Here is a 12917-nt window from a genome sequence, read left to right on the forward strand (position 1 = left end):
AAAATGAACACAAGAAGCCAATTACTTACCTTTTCTTACAAATTTTGATTTACCATCAGGATGAATATCATGCCACATCTCAAGCCACAGCTCTCGCATTAAAACTGGAGACCGAACAATATTCCTATGGTTTGCTGCAAGACATTGCCAATTTACCATGAGATGCCTGCATATATGTGTGAAAAATCAAACAAAGAAAAGGAAGCTGAGAGTTTCCTTCTAGGACATGAACGAATGGATTAAGCAACACCAAGCATCCAGGACAGGTTAGGAAGCTTAGACTCATGTGTGATAGAACTATAAGCATTTAAATGGAGGTTGTTTGTGAAACTAACTTGTTAAGCCTTTCCAACTGAATCCGGATTCAATCCTCACAAAATTTGTCCTCACAATACTTACAGCCCTGCATTGGAAGCATCTTCCCATGAACAAAAAAATGTAAGTATGGAGATGTTTGTAAGTGTTGTGAGGATGGTTTGAGGAAAAATTTTGTGAGGACTAAATCTGGTCTCTTTCCAACCACCCCAAAACCCAACCAACAGTCCAAACCAAAAAATGGGATAAGACTGCTGCACCAAAAAAGTTAAATGATTGTTTGCCCTGCTGTCAGTGTAAGCATTGCAACCCTCACTTGGGGGGATTCTTTATTCTATAAAGGGAAGTATAAAAAAAGTCCATACCTGTATATGAATTGGATCCAAATTAAATTTCATACTTCTTGATCAGAAGAGGTTTTGATCAAGAGGGGAAAGAAGATATGATTTTTAGGGAGTGGTTTACTTGTGGGACTGCAGGAGATGTGATATGCTACTGAATGGATCCCACCCAACAGAACACCTTCAACCATCTAATTCAATTACCATTCTCAGACCACCCTCAGAGCTTGTAATAGACTTTTAGCCATCATCCAAATGTTTAAAATGGCATGGATGCAACAAGGTTTTTAACCTGATTTCTAGTTAGCTAACCTCTATGGGTGGTATCAATTCAGTTGTATGTCTCAATTAACTGAATAGAGGACATGAAGTCACACAAAAGGATCCCTAGGTTCATTTTGGGGGTCCTCAGCCCTAGTTCCATACTTAACATTTTTCCTTTCCTTTAAAGGCTCAGTAGTAAATGATAAAAAAAGGGACCTTATGATGTCTCGTTAAGTTTACATGAATCAAGCATGGAATTGCAAATTCCAATGCAGTAAACTGTCTACTAGACAATGAAGCTCTCTTAAATGTTATCTTTAAGATTATTGATTATTTTTGCATCAAATTGCAAAAACTCTCATGATTATTGTATTATTTTATTTTCATTCTCAAGGAAATGGTAGATTGATGGAAAATTTGATACCTACTGACTAAGAAGGTTTGCACATGGATGACCAACAGAAATGCATAATTCATCCTTTTAACTCCTAAAAGTTCTCATAATTATTATTTTGCCTTATTTTCATTCTTAACTAAACAAAATGACAACTTGTAGCTCACCAAAACTTATTTAGCCATGGACTTGAAAGAAGTTCCATCAAAAGGCAAGATAACAAATATAAAAGGTCCTTCTTACAACTTCAGAAGAGTAACAAAGGTTTTTCATTGCATTTCCATATGAAGTTATAGTAACCCCCCAGTTTTTGGTTAAAAAGATTGTTTTCCAAACAACTTCACTGCTTCTCAATATGCTTATTTAATATTTCAAAATTAACTTCTAATTTCATCAGAATCATACATTTTATGTTTAGGCTTATTACTTCCAATCAAGAAAGCTTTCCTCAAACAAGCACTGACTCTAGAGTCTAGGATACAGATTAAGTCAATGCAGAGAAAAAAGTCTCGTGCAGTTGACAGAAAGACGCATCAAGGACTAACAATTCCAACCCTTGTTTAGCAATAACAGAAGCATTTTATTAGAATTAAGAAAGAAGATAAAAGTACAGAAAGGTGAAAGGAGAGGTAAACTGTCTAAACTCTCCCCACATAGAGAAATGGGATTACAACATAGCCCAAAACATTTCATCCCCTCCTACCCCTTTTGTTTTTGGCAAGTGCATCTGCAAAGGAATTAGCACTTCTTTTAAGTTTTTAACCAACTGCAATCTCACTTCCATACCCTGGGTCAGCCACTTAAATTTCCTTCTTTCATTAATGTAGCCCCACATCCCATCATCCTCCTCTAACCAGCCTATTACCAATTTTGAATCACCTTCAATAATCAACCTGCTAATATTCATCTCCTTTGCCCTTTTTGCACCTTCCAAAACAGCCAGTATCTTGGCTTGAAGTGAGTCTCCTACACCAATTAGGCTTGAAAGCAAAGCAATAGCTTTTCCTTCCTTATTTCTGAAAACTCCTCCAATACCGGAAGGGCCGGTGTTTCCTTAGCTACTACAATCAAAGTTAAACTTAGTGAATCCACAATCTGGTGGAGTCCAAATGGGAAAAAATATAGCTTTATTAGGGGTTCAATTTGCCACTTCCCTCCAATTATTCAGCAAGGCCACTATAGAGATATCTTCAAATAAAACCAGGGTTTCCTTCACTACTAAATTCCAACCTTGGTTTGAGGAAAGCAGTGTATTAAATATGTTGTCTGTATACTGTTATTCATTTGTCCTTTTCTTTTCTGACCCTCTTAAGGGTGTGATGCGGGAGCTGATGAGTCAAAATTGGAATTTTATGATATTTTATGTATTTCTGTATTTTTGCACAGTAGGGGTATTTTTATCATTTTTACAATTTTCTGTGGGGTCTAATGATAGGGTTTAAATTGTATAGTTATAGTTTGCCTATGTTTAAAATTTCAGAGTTATTGCATAAGTAGGATTAGAGTTATTGAGTCTTCTTTGAATTGAATAGGATATGACAACTTAGTTTGAGTCCTACTAGGATTATTGAGTCTAACAGTTTGACTCCTAGGATTATTATGAATTTAGAGTCTATACATATGCATGGACGTTTTACACAAAGGCAATGAATTATATTGAGTTTTCTTCAGCTTATGCTAGCTATGGTGAGTGATTCCCATGCCCTAGAGTGATTCTAGGCACTCTGTGAGTGATTCCAGGCACTCTGTGAGTGATTCCAGGTATTTTCTCTCTTCTTTCTCTCCCTATTTTCTCTCTTATTCCTTTAAGAAGCCATTACAACCATTAACAGCCATAAAACTCTGATCAAGAAGACCATTCAACATTCTCTAAGGACTAGAACTGAGCTGGTCCTACATCAGTTTGGTATCAGAGCTAATGTTTTGTTCACTATGTTCTCACAAAGTAACTGATTCTATAGGCCTAGAGTATCTTCTAGACAATCTTATAGGTCTAGAATCGATGATTATTGGGTTTCTGAACCATATGGAGGGTCTTTGGTTGACTTATTTGAGAAGATGGTGGAAGGAAACAGATCTAACAATGTTGGCTACGGGAGCAAGGTTTTCAAACATGTTAGAAGAGAAAGAGAAATACCAGATTTCAAAGGAGATGATGATCCGCAAGCATTCTTTGATTGGGTTGCTGAACTAGAAGAACATTTTGATTAGCATGATATGCTTAACAAAGGATTAGATTTGCACGCATGAAGCTGACGGGTCATACTAAAGTATGGTGGAGAAATCTTGAGCAACGATTAGAAAATAAAGTCGATGATCCAATTAGTACATGGGCAGAGATGAAGAGGTGTTTGCAAGAAAAGTACATCTCACTAGACTTCCATGATGATCTATATATGGAGTTGACTAATTTCAAGCAAAAGAAGAAACAACAGGTTACAACAAAGAACTTGAAGTCAAGGGGAAGAAGGTATAAAGTTGAAAAGAAGGTAGATGATTCCTTACATGTTAATGTCTATCCTAGAGCTGAAATTGAGGATGAACCTAAAGAAGAATTTCAAGCTATAGAAGTTGTAGATATTAAAAATCAAGAGGGTGCAGGCCAAGAAAAAATAGAAATTGCTGGAGTTTCCAACACCCATGGTCAGCTTGAGGTTAATGATCAAGAAGAAATAGAAGTGGAGCAAGTTATAGAAATTCAGGTGCAAGATACAAATGTGTTGATCGTAGTAAATCCTGGTAAGGAAGTAAGTGACTTTATCTTTCAAGTTCAACTACATCTAATTCAAGAATTACAACCTGACATAGCACAAGTTCCACCAACCTCAACGAAGGAATCCTAGAGTTTGTTGAAGAACCAAGGATAGCCGAACACATAGAGATGGTGATTCCTAAGCTAGAGGTTGAAGGAAAGGTTCCAAATGTTGCAATTTTAAGAGTTTGGATAAGCAAGGGGAAGATTCATCAAATGGTTGGTTGATGAATTAAGTGTTCAAAAAACTAATGTTATCGATGATTTAACAAAGATGGTTAGGGAAGGCAGTGTTTCAGAAATACATTTCTTTCAAGATCCTTTTCTACTTTTGTGTGTGGCCTCTACTCTACAGTCCAAGCATGTAGCTGTGGGAAGTCCTACTCCCTTTATAATTAGGGCATATCAACTTTTCATCCTCAAGTTCTTCGAAATTCAAGGGTGAGTTTTTTTTCAACCGGGGGAGAATGATGCGGGAGCTAAAGAGTCAAAATTGGAATTTTATGATATTTTATGTATTTCTGTATTTTTGGACAGTAGGGGTATTTTTATCATTTTTACAATTTTCTGTGGGGTCCAATGATAGGGTTTAAATTGTATAGTTATAGTTTGCTTATGCTTAAAATTTCAGAGTTATTGCATAAGTAGGATTAGAGTTATTGAGTCTTCTTTTAATTGAAATAGGATATGACAACTTGGTTTGAGTCCTACTAGGATTATTGAGTCTAATAGTTTGACTCCTAGGATTATTATGAGTATAGAATCTATAAATATGTATGGACGTTTTACACAAAGGCAATGAATTATATCGAGTTTTCTTCAGCTTATGCAAGCTATGGTGAATGATTCCCATGCCCTATAGTGATTCTAGGCACCCTGTGAGTGATTCCAGGTATTTTCTCTCTTCTTTCTCTCCCTATTTTCTCTCTTATTCCTTTAAGAAGCCATTACAGCCATTAATGGCCATAAAACTCTGATCAAGAAGACCATTCAACATTCTCTAAGGACTAGAACTGAGCTGGTCCTACATCAGGGTGTTATTGCAATTGTAACTTAGACACCGGCCATTTTTGTATTCTGCAATTCTTTCTTTGAAACAACCTAGGATTGTCTTCTAGACCAGGTCCATGGAATTAGTGCCAGTTTCCATTTATGATCAGTATCTGCCCAGATTTCATACTCTTCCTAACACAGCCTCCAAGCCATAGTTGGCTGATATTCATTCTTACCAAGGATACGACCTGTTTCGCCATGATTTTCTAGTTGGAAATTTAATCCTATATCCATGGCCTTAGTTAGAAGTGGGTTGTGAAACATATTTTGGGGGAGAGGGGCTGCAGATGTACTCTATCATGGTACATCTGTGCATAGACTCTTTGGAATTGAGTGTCACACTAAAATACCTTGTAATTCTTGCATTCTGTGATGTTCTCTTTGGGACAACCTAGGTCTTTTGAACACACCAGGTTTTATAATTTAAACCACCCCTTGGCATTACCTCTACAACCTAGTGATGAACAAGGCACTCCACAATAAACTGAAAATGACCCAGAAATTAAGTGCATAGCGAGTTGTTTATATTATTGTATTGCAGTATATTATATATATATATATAGTATACATATATATATATTATTGTATTGCAGTATATATATATATAGGTATTAGGTAATTAGGTACAACCAATTAATTTCTATTATAAATAGAAAAGAAAACTTTTCATCAAACAAAGATCTTTCTTCAAGGCTTGGAGATATACATTTTTTGGGGAAAATCATTCAGAAAAAAGGATATATATATATATATATATATGGTCCTAGATATTTGTTTTATTATATTCTATTGTTTTAGACAATGGTTATGGTTACATTCAGACCATTATTCTATTTACATTATGTGTTCATAGGAGTTACAAAATTAGAGAGCCTGAGGCTTGTTTTCATAGGGCAAGATGGCAATTACTACAAGGACTACTATTGCTATTTATTGCCTAAATCCTAAACTATGATTAAGCAAATTCACCCCTTTGGACTTTAAGATTTTCAAATTCATCCAAGCTTACAGTTTAATATTTTGCTTCTTCCTCTCAGATAAAGGTACTCAGAGATTACCATGCATCAGTTAATCTATATGGACTTGATATTGTACCTTTATCAACCTCCCAAACTGCTGTCCTCTTTCCAGGTATACTTTCAGAATCTTCATAATAGGTTATATACTTAACCCGAGGGGCCCTTGTCATATTTGGAACTATATCTGCATCATGATGGTGCTCCACATTGAGTTCCATTTGCACATCAGATCCGTCATGCTGTGACTGCTTTTTTTTTTTTATCAGAAGAATAAACAAAGAGGTTAGATTGTTACGAAATAGTGTGTTGTTTCCACAGCTAAGGAACATACTGCTAAGTAATTTAAAGATAGACAGATGGTGAATTCTCAAAATACATGGTAATTAAAATTCGTAAAATAGAAAATGATGATATTTATTATAGAATCCACAATTTACAATGGGTCATTTACAGTGACAGGCAAGAGTAGAAGGTCCATGGTCTTTATGTAGGATTATGGTGAAACTAATGACCACAACTGCATTTTACACATATTCAAGAAGCATGGTTTGAAAGTGCAGGGTCTTCTAGCACTCAAGGTGCAAAGTGAGGCTACATAAAATATGCAAACCTGAATTTTAAAAGAATTCAAATGTTTTAAAAACCTTATTAAATCAAACAAAAATACATGAGCATGACAACTAAAACATATTCAAAGTGAACTGTAGAATTGAAAGCAAACATATATGGACTGTACCAAAGTACTTCAAACACTCAAAAATTCACAGCCTCCAAAAGACCCCCTGAGGCAAGCCCAAACAAGTCCATGTAGGGGTTTGGGGAAGCGCTCCTAACCTAAATTTTTGGCCCATATATGTAAAGGGTTTGGTTTCATGATTTTAATTGCAATTCATTCTATTTTAGGACTAGGGATCAGATATTAGTTGTATTGTTATTGATTCTTCGTGGAAAATTTTCCATTTGAGATCTTATTTGTGGGAACTAAGACTTTAGTTATATAAAAGGTCTTTGTTTTGTTTATTTTAAAAGTTAATAGACCATTGCTAGTGTACAAACATGGACATATTGAAAGGCATGGTAGAATCCATCGTATGGACGCCAAAACAGTTGCGGAATGGGTGGGCGAATTTCAAAAATTTTCTACCTACCTTTCAACTGGGAATCGCATTCCCTAATTTTAGAATCAAGATTCAAGGATCCTACTTGAACCAGAACCGAACCAGATCTGAACCAAAAGTGAAGGGAGTAATTATACCTGATCCAGAGAAAAAATTTCTCCCAAAGTTGGTGTTCACGCCCAAAGAAGGAACCAAGATCTGCTCCTACTGAAGATGACACAGCAACTGTGGAACAGAACCAGTAGGGTGCGTCCTACACACTAAATCCTTCACAAGAATCCTTTGGATGACAATGAGCACCAAACCGAATCAGCCTTTCAAGAAAGACTGATATCAAGAACTTTTCTTGATCTTTCTCTGGCAGAGAAAACGAACTATGACAGATGGTGGCGGCTGCAACAGGAGGAAGCTAGAGAAATAGATGGCGAACTGCTTTTCTTCTCTCTAGGGTTTCTGAGATCCTATCTCACTGTAGTTGTTCAAGACTACTATCAGTATAGAGGGAAGAGGAGAAAGAGTAGTGAGAGAGCAGTAGAACACAAACTTTGGAAGGAAGGACAGAATCTAAATCATTCTGCCGCCGCCACTTCTATTTAATATTTATAGATTATGCTAGTTACATGAAAGGACACATCTACCCTTGGTATTTACATAACACATAATAATGTAAAACTGAAAAATAAGTAACAACTAGAATAATAGCAGCTAACCCTAGGAAGACTAAGTACATTCTACCCTATGGACAGAGTGGGACCACAGCTGTGGGGCCCACATCAGTGTTCTGTACACTCCCCCTCAAGTTGGGAGTAAATGTTTGTTATTCCCAACTTGGATAGATCCGCCTCTAGCTTCTTTCTTGATACGGCTTTAGTGAGGATATCTGCTAGTTGCATACTGGATGTGATGTAAGGGAGGCAAACTTCTTGAGATGAGACCCTCTCTCGTACAAAATGTCGGTCAACCTCAATGTGTTTGGTTCTGTCATGCTGCACTGGATTATGTGCTATGTTAATAGCTGCTTGATTATCACAATACAACATTAGGGGCTTCTCATACTCAATGCCCAACTCCTCAAGTAGAGATCTTAGCCATAGGATTTCAGCCACTCCGTTAGCCATGGACCTGTATTCTACTTCAGCACTAGACCGGGAGACAACACTTTGTTTCTTACTTCTCCAGGAGACAAGGTTACCTCCCACAAGGGCACAATATCCTGAGGTAGACCTTCTGTCATCAACACTCCCAGCCCAATCGGCATCCGTATAGACCTCCACCTTCATGTGGTTATTGTTCTTGAACAGTATACCCCTACCCGGGCATCTCTTCAAGTAGGCTAAAATTCTTTCTGCCGCAAGAAGATGTGTGGTTCTAGGGGAATGCATGTACTAGCTGACAACACTAACAACATAAGTAATATCTGGCCGAGTGAGGCAGAGATATAGGAGCTTTCTTACCAATCGCTGGAACATAACCTTGTCTTCAAGAAGCTCCCCACTCTCAGCACTAATCCTGGGGTTCTGTTCAATGGGTGTATCTGCAGACTTGACACCTAACTTTCCAGTTTCTACCAACAGGTCTAGGACATATTTCCTCTGAGAGATAAAGATCCCCTGTTTGGATCTAGCAACCTCAATACCCAAAAAATACCGGAGTACACCAAGGTCTTTCACCTAAAATTCTTGATGAAGGAGCTGTTTAAGGGACTCAATCTCATGGCTATCATTCCCTGTCACCACAATATCATCAACATATACTGCTAGTAGTGTCAAGGAGGACTCTACCCTCTTGATGAATAGAGTATGATCTAACTGGGCCTGCACGTAACCAAACTTCACAAGGGCTAGTCTGAATCTATCGAACCAAGCCCTAGGTGACTGCTTCAAACCATACAAGGCCTTGTTGAGCCGACAGACCTTCTTACCTGTTTCTGCATCATAGAATCCAGGAGGCAAACGCATGTAAACCTCTTCCTGCATGTCTCCATTCAGAAAAGCATTTTTCACGTCCATTTGGTATAAAGGCCAAGTGTGACTTGCTGCAAGGGATAAATAGGATCCGAATGGTAGTCATCTTGGCTACCGGAGCAAAGGTCTCCAAGTAATCTATGCCATAAGTCTATGTGAACCCTTTTGCAACTAACCGAGCCTTATACCTCTCAATGGATCCATCTGCATTATGCTTCACCGTAAATACCCATCTGCATCCAACTGGTTTCTTTCCTTTGGGCAAATCAACTACCTCCCAGGTGTTATTTTTCAACAGGGCATCCATCTCAACCTGCATTGCATCTTTCCATTCCGGGACAAATAGGGCTTCTTGCACTGTTCTTGGAGTAGGGACATTGGAAATGGAACTAAGGTAGGACTTGTAGGTAGGAGATAGGCGATCATAGGATAAAAACTGGGAGATACAGTGGGCTGTAGATGTGGTACAATGTCGTTTCCCTTTACGGACGGCAATCGAAAGGTCAAGGTCATCTGTAGGAGGTGAAATGGCAACAATAGAGGAAGTCTCTGTGGGCCCTGGGACTGTAATACCTGGACTTGGAGCTGCAGATGAGATTGGAGCTGGCCTGGATTGCTGATGATCGGGATCAACCTGCCTGCACCGCCTGTGATAGACCCTCAACTCCTGATCCCCCTGACCACCCTCACCATTGCAGCATTCCCTCAACTCCTGATCCCTCTGACCGCCCTCACCATTGCAGCTCTCATCACCCAATGGAATAGGTAAAGGAAATGCCCCACTCTCACTGCTCTCCCCCTGAAGACAAGGACTCAAACCCCCACTCTCATTGCTCTCCCCCTGAGGAGAAACCCGAGGATAATAGGGTGTCTCCTCAAAGAAAGTGACATCCATGGAGACAAACTTCCTCCCTGAGACAGGATCATAGTAGCAATAACCCTTTTGAGTTTGTGCATAACCAAGGAAGATGCATTTGGAGGCCTTGGGTTCGAACTTGGAGTGATGGGGTCCGAGAAGCTGAACAAAGCAGGTACAACCGAATGTTTTAAGGGGAATAGAAAACAATTCCTCACTTGGGTATAGAAGGGAAAAAGGAGATCTCATATCAAGGACCTGGGAAGGGACCCGATTAATAAGATATACCGCCGTGATGATAGCATCACCCCAGAAGCGAATAGGAACATTGGAAGTAAACATGAGACTTCTAGCCACTTCCAAAATGTGCCTATTTTTCCTCTGCAACTCCATTCTGCTGAGGTGTATGAGGGCAAGAGCTCTGGTGGATAACCCCATGGTTGAGAAGGTAAGATGTCAATGGTTTAGCAAAGTATTCCTTTGTGTTATCAGATCTGAGAACTTTGATCTTGACATCAAATTGGGTTAGGATCATTTGGTGAAAGTTTTGGGTCAGGGCAGGTACCTCATCTCCCAAGAGGTACCCTAATTTACCTCTTCCCCCAATAGCCATCACGGTTGATTGGGCCCATTCCAAATAGTTTGATCCATCAAACTTTACGGTGGTAATCTGACCACCCGTCTCAAAAACACCACCATAACCGATGTTCCCAAAGCTGCCCTCTGCCTGATTTTTAAACTCCATCTTGGTCAAGTCTCAAAAACAGCACTTGGACTACCAATCACAATCAAAAACAGTGCAGAACCGATCTGTATTCACAGTGTATGTGCACAAAACTGGGATAACTCTGATCTGAAACCAACTAGCAAGCACAACAGCAGCTGTCCGTAGGGTTCCCACCCCTTAAGAGAGTTCGAAAACCCCAAAAGACTCTGAAAAAAGCGTGGAGGTAAGTCTGATATGCTTGGCAGAATTAGGGTTTTAACCAATCCTTAAAGTGCACAGTTCAGTTGCACAATCCAATCAGTACCGTATAGATAGACTTGCAGTAGGGTTAATATGAAACCCTAGAATCTGATCAATGCTAACAACAAACTTGGGGGCAGCTCCAGGTAGATTGCAAGGTTCACTTTCTAACCCTAGAGTAGAGAGAAACAAAGCTAAGGCAGTTCGGCCCAACAGTAGGGTTTACTGTAAAACCCTAGAGAATCGAAGGGAGAAAACCCTAGAATGGTTCGACCGCCCTCTCCAAATAGATCCAATCTATCTTCTCTGATAGAACTTCTCTTAGAAAATAAATAACTTACAAGGAAAAAGTGTTTGCTGCCTTCCAAGGTTACCCAAACCCTAGTCTTCTCTGATCCTTCCTGACCACCAACACTCTGCAACCGTGGCAAGCCTTCAACAGCTGCCAGCCCTTCTGGCGATCTCCAAGAATCAGTCTGCGAACTCCACCTTTTCAGCTTCCAGTCCTAGGAGATTCACATGTGGTCGGCTGGTACTAGACTCACATGAGAAACCCTAACTTGGCTCTGATACCATGTAGTTGTTCAAGACTACTATCAATCTTGAGCACTAATAAATTTCAGGTTTGGAGAGGAGAGAGCAGTAGAACACAAACTTTGGAAGGAAGGACAGAATCTAAATCATTTTGCCACCACCACTTCTATTTAATATATATAGATTATGCTAGTTACATAAAAGGACACATCTGCCCTTGGTATTTACATAACACATAATAATGTAATACTGAAAAATAAGTAACTAGAATAACAACAACTCGAATAACAGTAGCTAACCCTAGGAAGACTAGGTACATTCTACCCTACAGACAGAGTGGGACCACAGCTGTGGGGCCCACATCAGTGTTCTTTACACTCACAAAACTGCAGGATGTTTTCTGTCTCCCTAGGGTTCGAATTCTTGTAATTCGATTAGGGTTTCCTCCAGTTGCTTAATGATTAAGAAAGGATTTCCTGATCATATCAGGAGTTGCCCCTTATCCAAATCAGTATTTGAATTAGGACTCATCTTAATCCTATCTGCAGAATAGATAAGCTTTTGGGCTCATCCTAATCTCAGATTTGCCTCTTAATAATGACTGATCAAATCAGCCCAGTTCGAAATGGGCTTTAGGCCCAATAAGGTTATGTGCTCAAAAGTCTTCCAAACTGCTACCCAGTTGGGCTTCTTTGTATGGCGTGGGACCCAAGCATTGATCTACACACCAACCACATGGGTTCAGCCCAGCCTCTGTTACAAGGCCTGGCCGAATTCACTGGAAAGCCCAGTGAACCCCCTGAGCCCATCACATGGACCCTATGGGCCCAACAGAGGGGCTGATCCCGTCACTATGATCACCCACTCAGATGAATTCTTAGACTGTCCCAACATACCCAGGTTTTGACCCCCGCTAAGGATCTCACTGATTGGCATATCAAAGACACCCCAATCCGACACCTAGTGCAGTACCATAATTGGGTCTAGGGGTCAAGTGTAACTTTCCAGTTTTGCCCATCAATCTCCAAGGTCCAGGGCAATACTGGAAATTTGGTCCGGTTCAAGGGTTCAATTAATCCTACAATGCATGTGCCTTGGGTCTCACCCTGGCGGCTGAGACAAGCCACCCCAACAGTTGGCAGAACACCAGTGTCAGCCTTGGCAGGATAAATCTCCCCAGACTTATCCAATGGCTGTGAACATTCAAAACCAACACAAATCTCATTAAGTGTCCAGTTTTAGGATCTTACACAGAAATATACCACACAACATGAATCAAACATGTACTTTTATTTACATTAAATATCAAAAGTACATCAAACCTAATTGAAGCTAAGGGC

The 12917-nt window shown here is 39.4% G+C and overlaps 1 protein-coding gene across 17 annotated transcripts in view; it reads right to left on the reverse strand.

Annotated features, from left to right (window-relative positions):
- Window positions 1-12917, reverse strand: part of PSAT1 (phospholipid sterol acyl transferase 1) — a 129653-nt gene that overhangs the window by 17171 nt on the left and 99565 nt on the right. For 10 of the 17 annotated variants that reach the window (XM_088894913.1, XM_088894909.1, XM_088894907.1 and 7 more), the window contains 2 exons: window positions 6215-6386; window positions 30-134 (listed from right to left, as the gene is read on the reverse strand). In XM_088894913.1, coding sequence (XP_088751039.1) covers window positions 30-134; window positions 6215-6386 — 277 coding nt within the window. Of the gene's footprint in view, window positions 1-29; window positions 167-6214; window positions 6387-12917 lie in introns of those variants that run through there. The other 7 variants (XM_010266637.3, XM_010266636.3, XM_088894911.1 and 4 more) reach the window with 2 other exon arrangements.

The sequence above is a fragment of the Nelumbo nucifera genome, chromosome 1, assembly GCF_055504915.1.
Source record: "Nelumbo nucifera cultivar China Antique chromosome 1, China Antique-T2T, whole genome shotgun sequence".
NCBI classification, from domain to species: domain Eukaryota; kingdom Viridiplantae; phylum Streptophyta; class Magnoliopsida; order Proteales; family Nelumbonaceae; genus Nelumbo; species Nelumbo nucifera.